At 55.7% G+C, this 22189-nt stretch overlaps 5 protein-coding genes across 5 annotated transcripts; 2 read left to right on the forward strand and 3 right to left on the reverse strand.

Annotated features, from left to right (window-relative positions):
- Positions 1-305: 305 nt before the first annotated feature.
- Positions 306-1064, reverse strand: ISF_03223 (hypothetical protein; the record flags this gene model as incomplete). Its single annotated transcript, XM_018846829.1, has 1 exon — positions 306-1064. One exon carries the CDS (start codon positions 1062-1064, stop codon positions 306-308), a length of 759 nt encoding a protein of 252 aa, XP_018705718.1.
- Positions 1065-2862: 1798 nt separating this feature from the next.
- On the forward strand, positions 2863-7259 carry ISF_03224 (AMP-dependent synthetase/ligase; the record flags this gene model as incomplete). The annotated part of the gene is made up of 2 exons (XM_018846830.1): positions 2863-3276; positions 3396-7259. 2 exons carry the CDS (start codon positions 2863-2865, stop codon positions 7257-7259), a joined length of 4278 nt encoding a protein of 1425 aa, XP_018705719.1.
- A 453-nt stretch (positions 7260-7712) lies between these two features.
- On the reverse strand, positions 7713-10470 carry ISF_03225 (Argininosuccinate synthase; the record flags this gene model as incomplete). The annotated part of the gene is made up of 16 exons (XM_018846831.1): positions 7713-7838; positions 7891-8055; positions 8553-8599; positions 8867-8905; positions 8956-9099; positions 9154-9208; positions 9266-9286; positions 9341-9434; positions 9487-9579; positions 9658-9676; positions 9747-9839; positions 9892-9915; positions 9974-10143; positions 10285-10309; positions 10375-10388; positions 10448-10470. 16 exons carry the CDS (start codon positions 10468-10470, stop codon positions 7713-7715), a joined length of 1152 nt encoding a protein of 383 aa, XP_018705720.1.
- Positions 10471-11875: 1405 nt separating this feature from the next.
- ISF_03226 (hypothetical protein) lies at positions 11876-13876 on the reverse strand (the record flags this gene model as incomplete). Its single annotated transcript, XM_018846832.1, has 1 exon — positions 11876-13876. The coding sequence occupies one exon, from the start codon at positions 13874-13876 to the stop codon at positions 11876-11878; it is 2001 nt and encodes a 666-aa protein (XP_018705721.1).
- Positions 13877-17800: 3924 nt separating this feature from the next.
- Positions 17801-18880, forward strand: ISF_03227 (Alcohol dehydrogenase superfamily, zinc-type; the record flags this gene model as incomplete). The annotated part of the gene is made up of 1 exon (XM_018846833.1): positions 17801-18880. The coding sequence occupies one exon, from the start codon at positions 17801-17803 to the stop codon at positions 18878-18880; it is 1080 nt and encodes a 359-aa protein (XP_018705722.1).
- Positions 18881-22189: the final 3309 nt, after the last annotated feature.

Genomic DNA, 22189 nt, shown 5'->3' on the forward strand with positions numbered 1-22189 from the left:
CTTCAAGGGGAAGTGGAGGGCAGTGAGACAAGGCGGGGTACAAGTTGGGCAAATTTAAAGTCGTGTAAGTTTATTGAGTAATCTGAAGCTGTATTCTGATAATGATTATTTCTATTTTCAAACCAAGCCTGAAATTTGCTCCGAGTGAGTCTGTCACTGTCGCCGACTATGGCGCTGTTAAAGATCCCTGGACGCCATGCCATGTCATTCAAATTGCAGTAAAAAAGATATACATAAAAAAAGCAACGCTTGTCCCGGTATTTTCATTGTTTCGTGTATAAACTAGAGGGTAGTTTTGACGGTTATCAAGCTTCGCTCATGTAGCGAGGCTTGGGGGCGGTGCTCTTGAGAGCAGTGGGCGGGTACATGTAGCCGACGTAGAGGCAGATGATCATGAGAATAATCTCCTCGAGGACCGACATGCAGAGGAAGATGGTCGGATCGCCGTTAAAGATGCTGAACCGAGGATCGTTTCCAAAGTCGCCGATGCAGGCGTAGACCATGCGGACGATGAGGAACGGCGCGCAGAGGTAGACCGAGTAGAGCGTCACCCTCTCGTTCCGGGGCAGCAGGCTGACGGAGGCGGTCAGCCAGCCGAGGATGCAGAACATGAGCCCCAGGCAGGCGACGAACAGGGCGAGCGCGATCTTGAGGAGGGACGGGATGGTGTTGCTGTCGACGGCCTCGACGGCGCCGCCGATGCCGACGCCGAGGCCGGCGAGGCTGACGAGGTCGACGAGGAGGAAGACGCGCTTGGGTAGCGTCAGGGCCGTCTCGTTGACGCGGCGGAGGAGGCCGACGGCGGCGAGGGTCAGCGGGGCGATGCCGAGGAGGTCGCAGGTGAGCTTGGTGACGACGATGCTACGGTCGTCGTGGGTCATGAGCAGCAGCTGGCAGATGGCGGCGATGACGCGCAGCAGGCCGAGGATGAGGAGGAAGCGCCAGCAGGCGGAGACGGCGCGGATGCCCTGCTTGAAGCACAGGACGGTGGCGAAGAGAAGGCACGGGATGAAGGCGATGAGCTGCAGGACGGCGATGCCATCGCGGTACGTGAAGCTGGTCATGTTGGAGATTGTTGAGAGGGCTGTGCGGGTTGATTGATGACTGCAGAAGTGTGATTCTAGATCTAGATGATGGCGAGGTAGCAGGAGACTTTTAACTTGACCCAGATTGCCAAGACGGTTCGGACCTGAGCAGCCGGATGAACGAGAGCAGTTTCCTCATCCAGCATAGAAACGCACAACCAGTACGGTGGTATTTACTAGCAAGTAGCCTCGACGAAAGCCGAAGGCACGAAAGAGCGAGATGGCGCTCGACACACGTAAGTGTCCACGTCTCAGGATGCGCCGTGTTAGCCGGGCAAGGGAGAGCAGGAGGCATGGGGAGCTGTAAGGCTGTTCCGGGGGACAAACTCCTTGTGCTAGCTTCCTGCAAGGTCTTGGTCAAGGGACCTGTGTAAATGTGTGAGTCTTTCAGGGCACCCGATATCCGATCTGCTACAAGAAAAGGTAACCAGCACCAAAGCATACCTAAAGAGGAATAGCGGCATCATCTACCGCACAAGGCTGTCCCAAAACCGAAAGCCGTTCCGTCTCCAAGGTATCCGAATTGGGTAAGATTTCCCGCGTAACAAAGCCACAGTTCTATTTCCCGCCCTGAGGCTGAGGCTGAGCTCGACTCGGCCGGGAAACAAGCAAGAGCTTGAGGCAAACTTGGAGGCGTTTCGGGGCTGGCATCTGTTGTGTGGCTGTGCAGGCTCTGAGAGTGACAAAACATAGGGTCGACTGAACAATCCATCATGTTGGTTATTTAACAATACCACCTAACTTTCGAACAACATGATTACTTTTCCGCAGTCCTCAACTGTTGCGAGCTAACTGCCTGGTAGCGCTCGCTCTAGAAGCTTCAGCCCTGCGTAGCGTTATTCCCGCAACTCGTAGGAAACTGCCTTGCTGGAACATCCCTCTTTTCATTGCTTATGGCGTTTTTTTTAAGAAAATAAAAATACAAATAAAATAAAATAAAAAATAAAAAAGCAAATCAGTGGTAGCACCCTTGTAGGTTGGAGTCTGTCTGTCTGCCTCTCCAGGTAGTGTCCACAACCAACCCACGTTGCAACCATGTCCGCCGATTACCAGCGAGGGAGACTCGAGTCTGTAATATAAGGGCACAGCCTGCATCAACCACACCCATAGTGCTGAAGATCTTTCATCCTTGGCGCGCGGGACGGCACAATCAAGAGCTGCAGTCCCACAGCGCCCAACTTGGGTAGCCGCAAGTTGTGCTTATACCGTCTCACCTCTTTTCGCCTAATAAAGCATCCGGTCGGTTCCCCCGGTGTAAGCAAATGTAAGCCCGACGACGGACCAGGGCCAACGAGGAGAGGCCCTGCGCGGGCCGGCGCAGTCTCCCTACAGCGTGAGCATCGACACAGACCATCCCTGACCCCTTCTGCCTCGGAACGTGCTTGTCATGGACATTATTATTATGGTTTCATTGCGAAATTGATGGATCAGATGGTGGTCTTACGGAAAAGGGCCCGCGGAAAGCTGCGTATTACAGGACCGTAAACAGAAAGGGCCGTAATTGAGTCAACAGACCAGTGCCTTAAAAAGATTCTGGGCTGCTGCGCGTGAGATTCGTGCATAGCTGATGAGTAGCTGATGAGAGTAATGGTACTCTATTTTTGAGGTGAACAATATAGAGGACGCCGCTACCATCGACATTGGCTTCCTCCCATTTTGTTCATTCACTCATTATTCTAACAAGCCCTGTCTCTCCGTTATCTGATCACAGCTACCTACATACACTTATCCAGCCTCATCCTGCGTGTCTTTATAAAATCAGTCATACTTCATCACCATGGCGGCGCCAGAGATCAACAGTCTCCCCCGCACCAAGCTGCCCTTCTTCGACATTACCTTTCGCAATCTCGAGGACGGCCACTACGAGGCGCCCTCAGACTATAACCAAGTGTCCCGCCAATTGACCCCGGTACTCGCTTCCAACGATGCCTTGCTCAAGGCGTTTGGTGCCTTTGTCCTCGCCGTGTCCGACTTGGAAGACGCCGCCTTCACAGCCCATGTCGGCTCCGAGCGTCTGCTGGTCACGGCCAAGGCGCCTGGCATCAACGAGCAACTGCGATCCTTCTCTTCCGATAACATAGCAATTTCTTCCTCGCCCCTCACAGCTCCAATTGCCGACGGGCTTCTCGATTTTGAGATTCAAATCATTGGACCCGAGAGCGCCTCAAAAGTTCCCAAGCAGCTATCTAGTGTAAGTAAGAAGAAGCGAGCTGTGGTGGTCTATGGCTGCAGCTTCAATGCAGCTTCCTTCACTGTGCATATGCCAAGCAATTTTCCGTTTGCACCTCGTCTGACCGTTCTCCTTTCTAGACCTTTGTCCTCGCAGTGTGCCCTACTGAAAAGGTCAACGTCGCCGATCTTCAGCTCTTTGTCGACGTCCGCAACGGCCACGCGCAATCTACCACCCACCTCCTCGAGCTCGCTGCTCGCTACCTCGCCCCCGAGCCCTCCGCCGACCCGTCCGTGAACAGGGCCGAGCCGTTCTCGTGCCGCCAAAATGGCCCGCCCACCATGATCAGCCGCCCGCCGCTGCTCAAGAGCGACCTCGCGCTCTACGCCAGCGAGGCCGACTGCCCCGCGCTCTTCCACAGCGCCTTTGAGCGCCGCGCGGCCGAGTCTCCCGACAGCTCGTGCATCGAGTACATCGCCGACGCCTCCGGCAGCATCGAGAAGTGGACGTACGGCGAAGTTCACGCGCTCGCCGAGGACCTGATGAAGGAGCTGCACATTCTCGAGACCAAAGTCGTCTGGCACAAGCCCTTCAACGGCCAGCGCATCGTGCCGCTCTACCTGCCCGGCTGCCCGCAGCTCTACGCTGGCTACATGGGCATCATGAAGGCCGGCGGCGCTTTCTGCCCGCTCCCGCTCGACGCGCCCCCCGAGCGCGTCCAGGTCATCCTCGAGGACATCGAGGCGCCCGTCGTGCTTGGCCTGGGGGCGAATCCGTTCCCGGGCCTGGCCATCGACGCCGCGGAGCCGCACATCGCCGAGTTCCTGCGGAACATTGTCTGGGTCGACATGGCCAACCTGTCGGCCTGGCGCGCCGACCGGCCCGTCGAGTCCCTCGCGCCGGCGCAACCCCGGACGCCCAAGGAAGAGGACCTCGCTTACATCCTGTACACCAGCGGCTCGACCGGCAAGCCCAAGGGCGTGCTCATCTCGCACATCTCGGCCTGCTGCGCCATCGGCGGCCACGACGAGGCATTCCCGCACCTGGCCGTCGGCCCGGCGCTGCGCTGGCTGCAGTTCGCCATGCCGACGTTCGACCTCAGCCTCATCGAGATCTTCGTCACGCTCGGCAACGCCGGCACGCTCTGCGTCGCCGAGCGCACACTCATGCTGACTGACATTGAGCGCACCATCAAGCTCTTCCAGGCCAACACCATCTTCACCGTGCCCAGCCTGGCCACGCTGCTGCGCCCGGCTAAAGTGCCCTCGCTGACCACGCTGGTCGTCGGTGGCGAGCTGCTCAACAAGTACACCATCGACAACTTCTCCCACGACTCGCTCCGCGGGCCAGGAGAGCCCCAGCGCCACCTGATCAACATCTACGGCCCGACCGAGGCCACCATGGCCGTGGCCACGGAGGAGTCGGCCGTCACTACGCGCGGCTCCGTCATCGGCGACTGCCTCCGCTGCGCCGGCATCGTCATCGTCGACCCCAACTCGGACGAGCTTGTCGAGACGCCGTCGCCACTGACGGGCGAGCTGGCCATCATCGGCCCGCAGGTCGGCTTCGGCTACCTGAACCGGCCCAAGGAGACCAACGCGGCCTTCAAGGACGGCAGCAAGCTCGGGCTCGGCCCCGTGTACAAGACGGGCGACCGCAGCCGCATCGTCTGGGCCGCCGACGGCCGGCCCAAGGTCGAGATCCTCGGCCGCCTCAGCATGGAGCAGGTCAAGCTCAACGGCCGCCGCGTGGAGCTGAGCGAGATCGAGTCCGGCGTCGCCCGCTCCGAGCGCGTCCGCGAGGTCGCCACCGTCGTCCTCGGCAAGGCCCAGCTCGTCGCCTACATCTCGCTCGCCGAGGCGACTGACTCGCCCGAGGCTCGCGAGCTGGCCATCGCCGACTGCCGCGACGTCGCGGACCGCACCATGCCGACCTGGATGCGACCGAGCGACTACACGGTGCTCGCGGAGCTCCCGCGCACGGCCAGCGGCAAGGTCGACCGCAAGGTGCTCCAGAAGTGGGCGCAGGAAGCGTTGGGCGCTTCCGCGCCGGTCCCGGCGGCTGCCGAGGCCGCCAAGATGACGGTGGACTTTACCAGCGAGGACAGCGTCCGCGAGCTCATCGTCGCCACCATCGCCTCCGTCATCGGAGATGCGGCCACGTCCGCCGACGCTACCGTGCCGCTGTATACTTGGGGCATCGACAGTCTCCAGGGCATGCGCGTCCTGCAGGCCCTGCGCGAGTACGAGGTTGAGGGCCTCACGCTCAACGACATCATGGTCGGCAACAGCCTCGACGCCCTCGCCAAACGCATCGTCGCCCTGCAAGCCGCCGCCGCCCAGGACTCCGCCGCCGCCGAGATCGACGACGGCCCGATCGAGATCGAGGACGAGGAGGAGCTCCTCTTCCTCCCGCTCGTCGCCAAGCTCAAGCACTTTGAGGCCCAGTGCCTCCCGCAGTGCGTTGCCGGCCTCGGCGTCCCCGCCGAGGAGATTGCACACGTGCTGCCCGCGACCGGCATGCAGACGCGCATGGTCGCCTTCTTCCAAGAGTGCGTCGACGAGCTGGGCCTCACCAAGCCGTACATCGAGCACTTCCCCTACAAGGTGCCGCCGACCTTTGACCTGGACCGCTTCGAGGCCGCCGTGCTCGCCGTGCTCGGCGAGCACGACGCCTTCCGCACCGTCACCTGCCCAGTCGAGCACCCGCTCACGCCGTTCGCGCAGGTCGTCCTGACCCGGGACTCGCCGCGCGCCGCGCTGCCCGTCGTGCGCATCATCTGCTCCGCGCACGACGAGCGGCCCGACAGCCTGTGGACCAAGACCATCGAGCAGGCGCAGAAGTCGGCCTACGAGGTGCTGAGCCTGGACCAGCCCGGTGCGGTCGTCACGTTCGTCTACGACGAGGCGCGCGAGCACTGCGTCATGATCTGGTCGCTGTTCCACATGATCTACGACGGTGTCAGCCTCGAGGTGTTGCGGCGCGAGATTGCGCGCGCGTACGCGGACCCGGCCAGCGTCGCCGGCATCGCGACCAAGTGCCCGCAGGGCGTGCGCCTTCCCATCGAGGCGCACTACAGCGGTGACTGGCTCGAGACGAGCCTGTACTGGATGCGCGAGCGTGCTGGTGCCGGCTGGTTCAAGTTCGGCGACCGCGCGTTGCCGGCGCCGGGCGAGTTCCCCGAGTCGTTCCGCAACGGCGATGTCGCATGTGAGACGCTCCTCTCGAGCCTCAGCCTTGACGACCTCAACGAAATGACGCGCCGACACGGCCTGCACTCGGCGCTGGCCGTCGCCCAGGCCGCCTACTCGATGGCGCTGGCGCAGACCGTCGCCAAGCTTGACGCCAGCGGCAGCCTCTCCGAGGACGTCGAGGTGCAGTTCGGCACCGTCATCCACGGCCGCCAGACGCCCGCGTCGCTCGATTGCGTCGCCCTCATGCTCGAGACGCTCCCCGCCTACATCAACTACAAGGCCGCCGCCGCGCCGCGCATGACGCACCGCGACGCCGTCCGCCACATGCTCGCCGAGCACGTCGAGCAGATGCCGCACGCCCAGATGCCCTGCACCACCGTCGACTTCGCCAAGACGGGCCGCCGCCTGGACAGCTCCATCATCCTGCAGGCCTACCCCAAGCCTCCCCCAACCTCCCCTTCCGGCGCTGCTGCCGTCGACGACCTGCCCGGCTTCAATCGCGAGGAGAACCTCCTGCCCCCCTGGCAGGAGACCTTCACCGGCTACCCGCTGCTCATGGAGCTCTGGCAGGGCTTTGACCGGCCCGACGAGCAGCTGCGCATCCGCTGCTCGTACGTGCCCACCTGGCCCGGGTACGAATTCATGTCCAAAGACTGGGCCCGCGGCCTCAACGCCGCCCTCGAGGCCAGCCTCGTCCGCATCCTCAACGACCCGGATGCCGAGTTTGACCTGGCCGCACTGCTGGTCAAGGCTGAGCCTGACGTTGGTGACGGCCCTTCGGCAGCCGAGCCCATGGACGTCTCTGCATGATACCTATGTTAGTGTGTGAAGAGGGAGGCAAGCGAAAATTGGAGCTAGATACTCGGTATGCTGGGGTGATGTGTTGCCAAGTCAAGTACACGAACTGAACTGACTGCAAGGAGACCGATGGCGGCCGGACTTTTATAGAAACGAATCTTCTTTGTCTTTTTCGTACACAGGATTTGAATTTCTTCTATCTATTAAATGGCCTTTTCCTTTTCCTTTGATTCAAATACATTGGTAGTATATCACGAAAACTGACGGTCGGACAATGAGTTATCGCAGGGCTTTTGCCCACAACCTGCGTAGGTAACATTGAAGAAGGTATTACACATGAGCTTTTCTTATTGTTTCTAGTACTCGTCATTTCCAAGCACAACATTAGCCATTCCATTTCTCGCCGATCTTCCCCCGTCTACCAAAAGCTTCTGCAGCGCTGGAAGGCTAGCATCCCAAGTCTGTCTACTTACGCTTGGAAAGGGGCTCGCCATCCCTGATCTTGCGCTCGCCATACTTGGCGATGCGAATAGCATTCACGTTGATGAACCCAGTTGTGTCTTCGACACTCCAATCCATATCAAGAGTGTCCTGCATTTCTTCTGTTAGTTTTGATCCGAAGTGGTCCTCTTCAGGTACTTACCATGCTGCTCTCTTCTTCGCTGTAGAGATTGGATGTCTCGCTGGAGCGGCCAACGATGATAACGTTGCCCTTGTATGCCAGAGCTTCAACCTTGCCATCAACCTGCTTCTGGCTGATAGAGATCGACTGCTGAACGAACTCGCGCTCAGGCGTAAAGTACATTCCCTAAAAAGATGTCAGCAATGTCCAATTCAACAGAGCTTGAAGAGAAGGGGTTACTCGCGTTGTAGATACATTGCGCCCAGTCATCCGAGAGACGGTCGCGAATGATGCGCACTTTGCTATCCATCACGAGACCCTGAGCAATCGTTAACTGGAGTCCTATACTTATTAAATTTGGAGTGTTTGGATTGGCTCATGCTCAGGTGACTCTTGACTCCCTGGGTTGGTATTGTATTGCAATGGGCAACGGCACAAGCCCAGAGCGCTGGTCAAGACTGCCACGAGAAAAGCCGGACTGCAGAAGCCATGGGCCTCAGGGGCTGAGGTCCAGCTGCTTTGGCCAATAGCTTGAGCCCTTTAGGTTTTCGAGGGATCTTGGGGCAGCCCCGCTTGTAAACGGCAAGAGGATTTCGGCCCAAGAGACGACTCTGGAATCGCATCAAGGGATATCAAACACTGCAGCATGAGCCAATCCAGTGCTCAAGGAGGTGACAACTTACCTCCAGGTTTTGATGCAGCTTGCGCAAAATAGTCAGGCCGGGGGTATCTGCATACAAGGTTAGAACATCCTGTCAAAGTGCATGGGGGAGAGCGGAACAGGTGTCGCCAGCGACGCGGCCATGATCTACGTCGCTAGCCGCGCACACCAAAATATCAACAATGCACTCGCAACCTGAAAGACGTCCCCAACAACAAATCATTAGAAAAGCAAGGAAATAAACGCGACTGACCGTAGCAACCACGGGATTTTAATCCTGAAATAAGTAATTAGCAATCGCGGCCTGAAGTTAGAGTTCCCCGAGAGTAGGCTTACCGATGAACCTGGACTCGACGATATCCTCGCGTCCAATACCTTTGACTACGTCAGTACTCGCTTGAAGGCCCTTCGGTTCGCAATCATACCGTTGGCACGGCCCAACTCGTTCGCCTCTTTGAAGATCTCCAAGGAGCCAGTAACGGCCTTGCCCCCAACTTCAAGCTTAACGGGAACACCTTCAGCAAAGTGGACGGTGAAGCGAGTGGGCTTATCGGGAGCGTCTAGGGGATCTTTGGAGAGGCATTAGCGCAAAATCTAGAAGCGTGTAGGCTGATTCGCCTCACCAACTGTGCGCTTCCACATGTCCTTCGGGGGCTCCATGTCTGTTTGCTCGAGAATCTAGCAAGTTCAGGGTCAACAGGGCGCAAAAAGAGGTGTTCCCGTAGGAGGACTTACACCGGCCTCATATGAGCAGTGCTGTCGGATCGATAGTTAGTATAACGAAGAAGCAATGGGACCTTTCATGCATACGATGATGTTGTCGTCCATAGACCAGGGGGCCTTGGGAGTGGAGCTGACGGGGATTTTCTGCTCCTCGGCGAACTTGAGAAGATCGGCACGTCCCCTGCGGAATGATTAGCTTGAATATGCAGTAGTGAACACAAAAGGAGGCTTACTGGAATCGGTTGAAGAACGCAGGGATGCGCCAGGGGGCCAGAACCTTCATCTTGGGGTCACATGCCTTCCAAGCCAGCTCGAAGCGGACTTGGCTAGAATAAGGAAGTGAGTACGGTGCAATAGCGACAGAGGGCGACAACATATGTATCGGGATCATGATCAGGACTTACTCGTTGCCCTTACCGGTGCCTAGGGTTAGAGTCACGTGTTAGCGACTGGATCGAACAGTAATGAAGCCAGTTGAACCAAGAAAACTTACATCCATGGCTGAGGATCGTGCAGTTGTTATCCTTCGCAACTTGCACCATTGCCCTGGCCAATACCGGCCGGGCTAGGCTTGTGCCAAGAAGGTCTTCAGGGCATTAGCGATGTCATCGAAGAGCGTCCGAGGTGAACCGTCTTACATTGTCCTTCATAGATAGCGTTGCCTGGTGGATTCCGTTAGTAAACCCGCTGCATTACCATAAAAATCCAGTGAAGACTTACACTGGATGGCGGGCCACACCAAGTCGTCAATCAGCTCCTGCTGGACGTTCTCGATGATCATCTTCTCAGCGCCGAGCTTCAGCGCCTTGGCCTTGACGGCATCGAAGTCTTCCTCCTGGCCGCAGTCGCCGAGGAAACACACGACCTCATAGCCTTGAAGGACGAGCCACCTAAGAGTCGTTGGTCAGCTCTTGTTAAATAATCCCACATCTTCGATGATTGTCGGCTCCACCCCGAGCTCGAAGACTTGACAACGTCGAAGTCTTCTCCTTGCCGCAATCCGTCAGAAAGCAAGACATAGGGCGCAGTACTTGAGAATAGTGGAAGTATCCAGGCCTGTCCATTGGTCAGAATATCTGATGTTGATGTTGATGATATCGCTTCTGGAGCTCTCAACTCACCGCCAGAGTAGGCACTGGACAAGGGTCAGTTAGCTGGCTCGAACCAAAACAATTGAGTGGGAAAATGACTTACAGGCAAACACGTTCAGGAGCCATGATGAATGCTGTTCGAAGTTTCGTGGACAACACAAGACGTTAATGCTGGAAGTGACTGATAGATATATCTCGACAAAATGTTGTTGTTGCGCGGGGACGAGCTATCGAGGTTTTGTGGACGCAGCTCCGAAGACGGCGGAAGCGAGTCACAGCAATGTTTGGTGGGGCAATGCCCTCTTCTATTAGGTGTGCATGGTTTTGATTGGCCTGTCTAGCTATTATCGACAAGCGCATGTAACTCATCCTAATGCCCCCGCTTAAATTATTACTTAATACTAGAAAGGTAAGGGACTCATCGGTATCCACGGAAAGCGTCCTTTCCCTTCCTGGAAGCCGCACTGGAGCAATTGCGACCCCTTCCCACGACCTCTATCCATCGAGGTGCAGGTTGAGATATCGCCAACTCGCAAACGGAAGCGAGCGGGCGACGAGGGTCCCCTACGCCCATGGGGGTCACATCTCCAAGATTACGATATCAAGGAAGGAAGGGCTCCAAGAGCCACCAACAATAAGTCGCGACCCTCGGCAAGGACCAGGAAGAAAGCTACGCCGAGACTGTCCTCAGCACCTCAACGGATGCATTGCACCAGCTATTGTCCATTATCTCAGTCGAGCAGGACATCGATGAGACGCTCAGTCGCCAAGATGACCAGGATAATCTCGAAGCCAGCGACGATAGCGATGCCGATGATAGCGATGCCAACGATAGCGATGTGAATGATCAATCCGCTACCGTTGATGACGCTGCTGGCGAGCGTCTGAATGAGCAGACTATCGATTTCTCAATGTTGCCGAACGTTCTCGATGAAGCAGTCGTGAAGTATAGTCAAGAGATACTCGGCCTCGACTCACGTAAAGCAGCGCCTGGCTTCTATGCAACCCTTCTGTGCTCAGGTAAAAGCAGCGCCAGCGCAGGCTTTCTGCTAAAAACGGGTTTGGAAGGTACGAATTGTCGGAGTTGACTATTGAGGTACAAGCAGCATGCCACGGGCGCAACTCAACACCACCGAAACCACCACAATTGGTAGTAGATAGTCAACTAGCTTCGAAAGGTGCAGGGATCGGCGCTGTAAGTCGCCGTTCCTTCGCGGAAGAGGCGACATGGGCCGCTGTCAAATATGCATTAATTTTCTTGTGGAGACGTCATTTTGCCGAGAGAAATGATGTAGATAACTGCGCCTTACATCGGCGAGTCAAATAGAAATAGAATATGTATCCAGTGTCGCGAGAAAACAAATGTCATATGAGTGGTCACTGACATGTAGATCAAAGCCCAGTAAGCCGCCACAGGCTGTCCAACCCCAAAACGCCATGTAGAGAATATGTACAAAAATAGTCTATCCGTGCCATGTGCAAGAAGCAAGTATGCGAAGAAGAAAGCTTGTAAGAGAAGGGAAGAAAGCCTCTATTTCAGAGGAGGGCGAAGGTTGTGGTGCTCAATAAACTTGGCAAAGTCATCGGCCTGCGTAAAGCCGGCCTGCGTGCTAATACGCTTTAGCTGATTCACCGTCCAGGCACGAGTCTCGTCCGTCAGGCTGTGCATGCAGCCCACAGTAAGGAGCACCCAGGTTGCAAAGTACGCGCCGGCGGCCGAGCCCGTATAGCCACTGACGGGCTCTGACGATCCGAAAATGGAGGTGGGGGAGTAGGGCGGGGAGGTAGCATCTCCAACGTCGATGCCAGAGTCTGACGTCGCCACGGGGGTCATGCCCTTGGGACGGTACATTTGCTGCTCATGCTGCACCTGCTGCTGAGCTAGCGAAGTCACATAGCCCATGAGTTGAGGTACCGAAGCCAGCAGATCAGCACGGACGAGCGCCATGGTCTTAGAGACAGCCTGGAGACGATCGACGTAGTTGTTTGAGAAGAACCAGTTGGGGTCAATATTGGCACCGCGCAGGAGCAGATATCCGATCGCATGGTTGGCCAGAATGCGGCATGTGCGCATTCTGTTCCAAACATTGGCAATGTAGACGTCGTGATAAAGGTGATGCACTTCACCGTGGAAACGTGACGTGTCGAGGGCCGCGAGCGGCGGGTTCGGCATAATGGCGTAGCACCATTCCGGTTGACATTCGGCAAAGCTACTCTCTAGACGGTAGTCAAGGTCGAGAGCTTGTGACAGGTAGCGCTCCAAATCTTCAATGGATAGATTGAGCGCAGCCTTTTTGTTGGCCGAGTTGGAAGAGGAAGCGGATGTGGCTGAGGATGATGAGTTGCCAGGGATGGGCGCGTTGTGGTTGTGGTTGATGTAGCTGTAACCGCCAGGGGAGATCTGGTGGTATAGGTCGAGGAGCTCGACCATGGCACTGGCGGCAATCCAGTAAGGGTCTGAGACGGAAAAGGCCTTGGATGCTTCAGTGCGCAGCATACGCAGGCTGGAGGGTATGGGTACACCCACGCGCAAGCAGTTGGTGAGGAGCTGTGTAAAGACATCTTTGAATATTTGCAGACCGGTGGGCGTGGTAAACTGAGCCTTGCCGCGGACGTTGAGTAAGGAGACGGCACCGTCAATGTGCTGCTTCCAGCCATCTAGGGAAGCCTTGCTAAACTCGTAAAGGGCCAAAACAAGCACCGTGACAATCGTGCTGTCGCGGCGCGCAGCCACAGGGTCGGCTAGGGCACGGTTGACACGCTCCATGGTCCGCGTGTACATCATGATGGAGCGACACATTAGGTCGGTCTGCTTGGTGGTGCGTGCCAGGCCAGCGAAGCCAACGGCAAGGACGGCGCCTTCTAGCAACTCATGGCCCTCTTCGCGCGCCAAAATAGTCACCACATAGTCAAGAAAGCCCGACGATGGACCCGACTGATGGACCACGTAGTGTGTGAGAAAAAAGTCGAGGCCGATCATGTCCAGCGGCAATGACAGCGGGCGCTGGATGCTACCGTCCTGGCTAGAGCCACCAGGCGAGGCAGCAGTGGGGGCAAGCTCCATTCCAGCCGAGGAGCTACGGCCAACCGTGTCGCGGGGTACATCAACGGCAGAGGCGGCACCTGAATTGATGGCGCTGGCGCTGGTAGAATCCGTGCCCGTCATGATGGCGTCGGAGTTGTCCGTGGCTAGGCTAAATAGACCGCCATCCGTGTTGAAGGGCGTGTTGAAGCCGAGTAGGTCAAAGTTGAATGAATTGTTGGCAAACATGCCGTCGCCCATGTCGCCGAGCATATCCTCGACGCTGGACATCTTTTGCGGGGGGAACTGGTGCGGCGAGGGTTGTGAGCGCGGAGCGGTGGCAGGATGAGGGACTGGCGAGCGCTGGGCGGAAGAGGGCTGTGAAGTTTGTTGAGAAGTGGGAGCGGAACGTTTGTTGATTCTCGAGCGAGCCTTATCAATGACTTGGCTGCTTTCGTCGCGAAAAATCAGGCTGGAGGGGTCGCGGTAGCCTGGGCACTTTTGGCCCATGCGACGACATTGTCCGCATTCCGGGTGAGCTTTATCGCACTGCGAGGAGGTTGTAAATTAGTAAATGCGTAGCTTTTCTTGTCGGCCCGTTGTCGGCGCGTGGTACAGAATGAAACTCTACGTTTCTTGCTGTCTCGAGTTTGCATTGCGCGGCTGGTTGGTCGGCTGAAAGAAGGAGGAGTTGCTGGTGGCATCATTGCGGCGGGCGCATTACAAATGCTAAAGCCGACGCCGTGAAGCCCGCAGCGTTGATACATTCCCGTCGCACCAGCGCCAACAGAGGAGAGGAGGATGCAAGTGAGGCAGACGAAGTCTTATGGGGGGGGATGTGGCCAAACTTACCCGTCTCTTTTTGGCTCTGCAGTTATTGCAACTTGTGGACGGCCTGCCGCAGTAAACCATGGTGGGCGAGGTGGAATCGCTTCGGCCAGCCGTTTGTGTCGAGTCAAGATGATCGAGTATCTGTGCGCAAGGCACCAGGGGTAGGAAGATTTACCCGTTGAGACGACAAGGTTGTAGCAGAAGACGAAGCGAGCAAGCAGCGAGTAAAAACCGTTGGGATGGAGAAACGGGATGGAGAGGTAGGTAGGATTGGTATGGTTGGACAAGGAATAGGGAGGTAGAGTCGCAGGGCAGCAAACGGGAAGCAGCAGCTGTGGTGGGGATAGAGATGGAGATGGAGATGGAAATGGAAACGGAGAAAGAAGGCGAGAGAAGACGGAAAAGTAGACGGAAAAAGGAAGCTCTACGACAAGATGTCGAGCGGGAAAGGCAGTATCTAAATAAGAGAGGCCCTTGAAGATGGCGGATGATGGCAGGGCCAAGTGGGCAAACAAGCCAACAAGGAAGGCAAGAGAAAAATAGTTGACTGCGAGTCTGACAAAGAAATGGAAGCGCGCGTGGAAGAGTTGCAGTGTGGGTGGGCAAACGATGGGTGGCGGTCGGACGGACGGGTGGTGGACGGTGGTGTGAATGAATGAGGGAGGATGAGGAGGCTGATTGATGATGGAAAAGTTGCCTGGATGAATGGCGATGATGACGGGTATCGGAATTTCTTCCTGGGGGGGTCCCTTGATGAAGAAACTGACCCAGTTCCAGGCCTCTGGGCTGGTAGGGGTCGCCGATTCCAGGCGCTAAGGTGCCTGGCCGCCCGCTATAAGTGGACAGTTGGGCGCCTGTGACTGTTAATAGGTCCGCGAATGGCGTGCTGATCAATGGGAGCAGACTCGAGGTGAATGGTCAGACGGAGCTCACGGTGAGAAAGAATGATGGTTAGGCACTAGCTAACAAATAGATACTGCGCTACGGATACATATACGGGCTAATGCGAGAGTTTGGGCTGAAGCCGGGGGTGTTGGGGCGTGTATTACTTTGTATTTTGTGCTCATCTGACGCGGGCATGTTGATTGCAAATACATAGATAGGTAGGATGACGCTGTATCATCTGTGAAATCTGGTCCTTTTTATTGTATTTATTGTTCAAATTTGTTCCCAGCTATTCGTATTTACAGTTAGTTGTTAACACGAAACATGCACAAGCACAACCAGCCTTGTCACAACCCGCGATGCAAGTCTTGGCCATCTCGTCTCGCAACAGACACACACACACCCTCTTCATACTCCCCGGCTAACACGGCACCAGCTCATCCGCAATGGTGGGGATCGTCCTTTGCAGTCAGATCTTAGCTGCCGGCGCTCGCACTGGACCCCTTCCTTGTTGGCTGTGCCTTGAAGGGGGGGTGTGGCGTAAAGTTTGCCGAGTACCTTGGTTTTATTTATTTCCATGACAGGTATTTATCATAGTTGTCCGGAATTGCTAGTTATCAATTTCAGCAAGGACCGCAGGGAACAAGAATGCGCATTAAGCGCAATGTTGTCTGCCAATGCCCTGTAATTTAGGTATTCAAGCACCAGTACGTACAGCGCCACTACAGCGACCAGCGACTTCCGGCGTTATCGGGCGCTTTCGGGGCTCTTCTCTGGCGGTCTTATAGCGCCAACGTCCGCTAAAGCGGTGCCACTAACAGATCTCCTCCTTGGCATCGCCTTGTCTAGTTAGGGCAATCAATCTTGCGGATTACCCTTGTCGGCTCTTCACTCTCACTCACTCGCGCACTCTCCACAGGGCACTTTTCATCTTCATCAGCAATCAGCCGCACTCACAAATTACCCAGCATGCGCCCTACCAGTTCATTCTCCAGCTTGCCCATCTTGCCCCTGCCAACCAGTGTTCCCTATAGCCTACATACTGACACCGCTTGCTGGCTCCATCCCTGTTCCGTATCCCCGGAACCTACGCGATGCTAACCCGTGTCATGCCTCACATCGCTCTCATCGTTTACAACATAACCCTGCTCCAGTCATCCCACGCCATGTTATACCCGAGCTAAGACACACCGAGCGTGCCTCTGGTTGCATCAGCCCTTTGTTCTCTCACCTCGTCCCCCATTCACCGGACTTCTTCACCCGCCCCCCATGCTCCCCCGATTGTCCTGCAGCCCATCTATACCGCATACAACCTACGAGCCACCACCAAGCCGTAGCTAGCGACGTCCCAGGCTGACTTTTCTGGCTTCTGAGACATTAGCTTGACTCATCTACTACCCACTTGGCCACCATCATCTGTCAAACACGCGCCAGCTAGCCAGTTGCATGTCATCTCGCTACCATGCCGTCGCCATACCGTTGCTGCGATGCGCTCTCCTACCACTCAATGTTGCAGTCAACTGCCGGCCATTTCCTGTTCCTGTAATAAACCTGCAGCGTCTTTTCTCGCAACAGTGCTTGGGCATCTATCCATTCATTCATCCATCCATCCATCCATCCATCCAGTCATCAATCTCATGTACCAACCCCAATGCTCCACGAGCTGCCAAACGTGCCTCATCTCACTCTCGTCATCGGATGTGTGTTTACATCCATGACTTTCGCCCTCACAAAATAATGTGAGTCTTAGTAGACAATATGAAGAACGACAAGCTACCTACCTTACTGCTGACTACTCACTACCAGCAGTCTCCTGCTCCGTCGCCCCCTCTGCACCACTCTCTATGCTACCCATAATCATCATACTAATGCGCACCTGCTCTGTGCGCATCACGTTTGGTAACCGCAGCGCCCTTTCGTAGCAGTCTTCTAACTTCTCCAGCTAGGGCTTCCGTATGCAGCCCAAGAGATCTGAACACACATACACATAGTATGCTGCTTCGATTCAGCCTAGTGCTCTCCCCTCCCCCAATTGCCTCTTCCGGGTTTCCCGCTGCAGCCCCCACGCCCAATTTTCCGATCGGGGTCGCATTACCTATTGTCGTCATCCAATCCCATTTTCCGCATCGACAGAATCTAGTCATAATTGCCGGCAGTCAGACGCACCTCAAAACAGCGTCCAGACGTCTCGAAAAGTTCGCTCAAGACATGCTCGTGAGCACTTCTTCTGAGCTTACTTGCCTTGTTGGGTCTGCTTGATACCTGTACAGTGCCTCCATAGGGCACGCACGACCGCCCCGGCCCGGCGCTCTGTGGTCCCTGGGAGGCATGATGGAGTCTCAACTTGGACAACTCGGTCCAGTTTGCCGTTGCATTTTCCAGCGACCAGCCCAGTGCTGTTCGGTTCCCGCTTAATAGTTGAGCATTGCCTTGCCTTTCTGTCAGATGTCTTGTGTATATTATGTCTCGTCCAATCCAGTCTGAATCAATGCTTTTTTGATCATCACCTCTCACTTCTTTTGCCTCATCACTACATCTATATACCTCGCAAACATCGAACACTTACACAATCAAGTATTTCAACTTTATCGACGCATTACATACTGACACGCAAACGAAGCTCACATAAACTAGAGTCTTGATTCTGTTGGATTCCAACTTCTCCAACTCCCCTCCTCTCTCCCGATCCCACTTATACACCGCGCACACGCACACACAATGGCTGCTGTCGCTGTCCCCCAAACCCAGACTGCCATTATTGCCGCCGACTCGGAGGGCACCCTCAAGATCGCCAGCGATGTTCCCGTCATCCCGCTTGAGCCTGATGCGGTCCTCGTCAAGACGGCTGCGCTGGCCCTGAACCCCGTCGACACCAAGATGTTCAAGGGTTTCGCTGCCGAGGGCGCGATCCTGGGCTTTGACTTTGCCGGCACCGTCGTCGCCGTCGGCTCCGCCATCGCCAAGGACGTCAAAGTCGGCGACCGGGTGCTCGGCTCAGCCGACAGCATGGACGTCAAGCGGCCCAGCGGCGGCGCTTTCTGCGAGTACGCATCGACGCCCGCCAGTCTGACTCTCAAGATCCCCGACGACATGTCCTTCACCGACGCCGCGTGCATCAGCACCTCGCTGGCCTCGGCGGGCATGGCGCTGTGGTACAGCATGAAGATCCCGGCGACCATGGCCAGCCCGGCGACCGGCGACAAGCGGCCGTACGTCCTCGTCTACGGCGGCTCGACCTCGACCGGCACCATGGCCATCCAGATGCTCAAGAACGCCGGCCTGCGCCCCATCGCCACCTGCTCCCCGCGCCACGACGAGTTCGTCCTCTCCTACGGCGCTGAGAAGGTCTTTGACTACCACTCGCCCACCTGCGCCAAGGACATACGCGCTTACACCGGCAACGCTCTGGCCTACGCCATCGACTGCATCACGCTCACTTCCTCTATGAAGATCTGCTACGAGGCCGTCGGCCGCGCCGGCGGCCGCTACTGCGCGCTCGACCCCTTCCCCGAGACCCAGGCCACCCGCCGCGTCGTCAAGCCCGACTGGATCCTGGGCTCGACCGTCAAGGGTCGCGGTTCCATGTGGCCCGCGCCCTACGGCCGTGAGCCCGATGCCACTGCCCGCTCCTTCTGCGAGGACCTCTACGCCGCTGCCCAGGTTCGCCTGGACGCCGGTGAGCTGAAGAACCACCCCGCCCAGGTCATGCAGGGCGGCTTCGAGGGCATCCTTGAGGGCATTGAGATGATTCGCCGCAAGGAAGTCAATGGTTTCAAGCTTGTCTACCCCGTCAACTAAAAAAAAGTCTCTCGGCCGAGTCCGGAACCAACCAGCCAATGCGGCAAATCAAAATCTCTCAAAAATCCAACTAAAAAAAGCGACCTTGATTTATTTGCCTCATTTTTTTTTTACATCATTTTACACAATCTCGGCAGGGGGGAGGGGTCCGGTGAGGCCCGTTGCTAGTGCCAGTACGGGCTCAGCCTCTGCTTACATGGCCACTAGGACCATGGGATAGCAACTATCCCGTTGATGGACAAGCCACGAGGATGCCAATTGTTCAAGCATAAACAAGCCACACATTTATTCGGATCGACAAATGTGGCGGGCTATTTTTGGCTTTGTTTGTCTTTTTCGTTTCTCAGCTCTATTGTCGATCTGATTGATTACTCGCGCTCAGCCATGAACATTTTACGATTTACATAGATTGTTGTTACTTTTCTTGCAGTTTTACACAATTCACTCAAACACTTGCTAAAATATTGTGTCAATGCACTCTGACATGATCTACGCCTTTTACGGGTGATTGGATTAGCTTCGGGCAACTCGCCCAGATGAACCAGAGTGGTGTCGCATCCCGGGGACAATAGCCCGCCCTGGTTCAATCTTAGCTAAGCTCACCAGCGCGTTTTTAGAAGTCTGCATGACTCTGGAACAGAATCTTGCAGGGCGATACACGAATTTCCTAATTTGGAGTTTTTCACGATGGTGGCTTGCGGAGGTTCGCATCCAAAATTGCACAACGTCGTGATGGCCGCAACACGTGGATAGTCCTCTTGCAAGCCCTGCACAACTCGCAAATCAAGGTGAGCTTTAATAGGCTCATGTATTAGCCCGCAGGGCTGAATTAACACAGCCTATTGCCACTTCCCAGTGCCCAGTGCCCAGTGCCCGGTGCCTACTCGGTATGTAGGCGAATTTGCCCTATCGGCAGCAAGAATTATGATGGGGCAGAAGGTGCATCAAGTCTCTCGTTGAGTATAACGTTGGTTGGCTTGGGCCATGTGTCTGGGCTACTCTGTGGAATGTCAATGCATTGTCCCATATAGGGTACGACATAATAATGTCTACACAACGGGACCGGTAGCCCTATAGACTCGCTGAAACTTGGGTTTCTCTTTGAAAGCAGTTCATTGATGGGGTATGTATAACATCGATGATGCCATTCCGCATTGTTGACTTGTAATCTTGAGGCATAGATTTATCACCGCCGTTAGCGGCCTTTCAACCCAGTCGCTGGCAATTGAAATGTTGTGTTGCATACGAGAGAGCCGACGAGGTTGATTGTATCCTACACATATTCACACTGTTTTTTGGCATTACCACACATGAAAACTAATACGAGGCGACTGCGTGGCGTCGTGACTACGGCTGAGCTTGATTTTGCTAGCTGATCAATCACATCCATCACCAATAACACGCAAAGTGAGCCGAAACGGTTGTTCAAGGGCTAACCGTCGTTGGCAATAATTCTGGTCAGAGCAATTCAAATCGTTTGTACTGACAATCTGCCGGCTTAGAGCTGAACTCATTAGTCAACCTGAACGTGGCCGGCTGGACGGCAGTTTGCGTGGACAAGTGCTGACGGGCACATGCATGGGGCGGTGCGTCTCAGTCAGCAAAATGCACCATCCGGAGCATGGGCAATGTGATAATGCGATTTTCAGTCTCAGAGCTTATTTAACCATGATATCTTCTTCAATTTTTGCCGTTCGTGAGTGCGAGTTGAACAACTGATCGCGCCTCGTAGTTTCAATTTTGCTGTGTATCACGTGTCAACAAGCACAAACCATTCAACCTCACATTGCTTTTTTCTCGGCCTTCCATCCCATCGCAGCAGTCAGTCAGCGTGAAAGAAAACACGGCAAAATCTACACAGATGCGACACTTCGAGATGCGATACTTCCATTTCGCCTGACGACCTGCATGTCTTGCTTCCACGTGGTCAACGCTAACTGTCAACTAGCTAACTAGTCTGCGAAGAGACAAACAGACCTGGATCCCTTGTTCCGAATTTGCCTTCTTGGCCATCTATGTATCTATCCGTATGCCCTTGACCGAATCAAGAAGACGCCCGATACCCCTGCTCAATTACCCTTGTCTCGTTACCCGGCCGGCCGGTGGGTGGGATGGACGGGAAGGCGCATTTCCCACAACCTCACCTTGCTTGGACTGTAACCACACCACAGACCAGCAGATCGGGTCCATGCTGGCAAAGAGATCTGGGATGTCATCTCACCATTCATCGAGACACACCCCTGCCCCCTCCTCTCGACTGGCTCTCGCGCGGCTACCTGTAAGCGACATCTCCATCCACCCCCCTTTCCACCCGGTAGCGCCATCAGCATCGCTGACTTAAGCCTCCCCGATTTCCCATCGTGGTAACCAGGACGCCTTCATGATCTAATCCGGCATCAAATACCGGATACGTCATTTTTTTTAGAGAGATTGAACCAATGGGATTCCAGCGCTTGCTCCCACTCGGCCGCCGCCCATCATCACGCCCAACGCCAACGCCCCGCTCCTCCTCTCCGTCTCTGCAGCACACATGCACAAGACATCGATTTATGCATAGAGCCCCTGCCGCTAGTGGCCATTCATGGCACATGGAACTTGCCTTCCATTCTTCTGTGCGTCTTGGGGATGCTATTCCTGGACTCCGGTCAACCTAACGGCCGCCACACCTCCTCGGTTCTCGCCCACGCCTTGTCTTGCAAGACCTTGGCTGACAAAACTACCCGTCCGCACCCCCTGCATCGGTCTTCTCCTGTGACTTTCCGCACCTCAGATGTCCCTTTCTCTCATACGCACACACCCTCAGCTGGTTCCCACCTTGATCAAGCTCTCGTTGGCCAGACCGTCCGGGGCAAAAGGTTCCTGAGCCTCGAGATGCCGCACCCATCCATGCACTTGCAGCTTCATGTAAGACAATCTGCTGTCTTTACGACGGGCTGATGCTACCCTCCCACCTTCTCAGCACGTTTTCCCCTTTGCCCTCCACCCCTTGTACCCCATTCCCCATGTCGGGTAAGCTGTGGCCATCAAGCTCGCCCTACAGAAGCTCCGTAAAACGGCTTCGGCACCGTGATTATGGATGCCCATGGCCAATCAGCACCGCGATGGAAACAGCTCCAGCCGCTCCCACGCTCTCAAAGCTAGGATTGCGATAGTCTTCCATCAGACCTAGGCCCGGAATAGCTCATCTCGTCAGATTATTTCGGAATAGTATGACACCCATCTCCCGCGAAGCACCACATTCCACAGCCAACCTTCAGCGGAAGATGCTCTGCAGCAGTAGCCTTGCCTGTTTCATCAATCAGCTCCAGC

Source organism: Cordyceps fumosorosea (assembly GCF_001636725.1).
Source record: "Cordyceps fumosorosea ARSEF 2679 chromosome Unknown scaffold_6, whole genome shotgun sequence".
In the NCBI taxonomy this organism is placed as follows: domain Eukaryota; kingdom Fungi; phylum Ascomycota; class Sordariomycetes; order Hypocreales; family Cordycipitaceae; genus Cordyceps; species Cordyceps fumosorosea.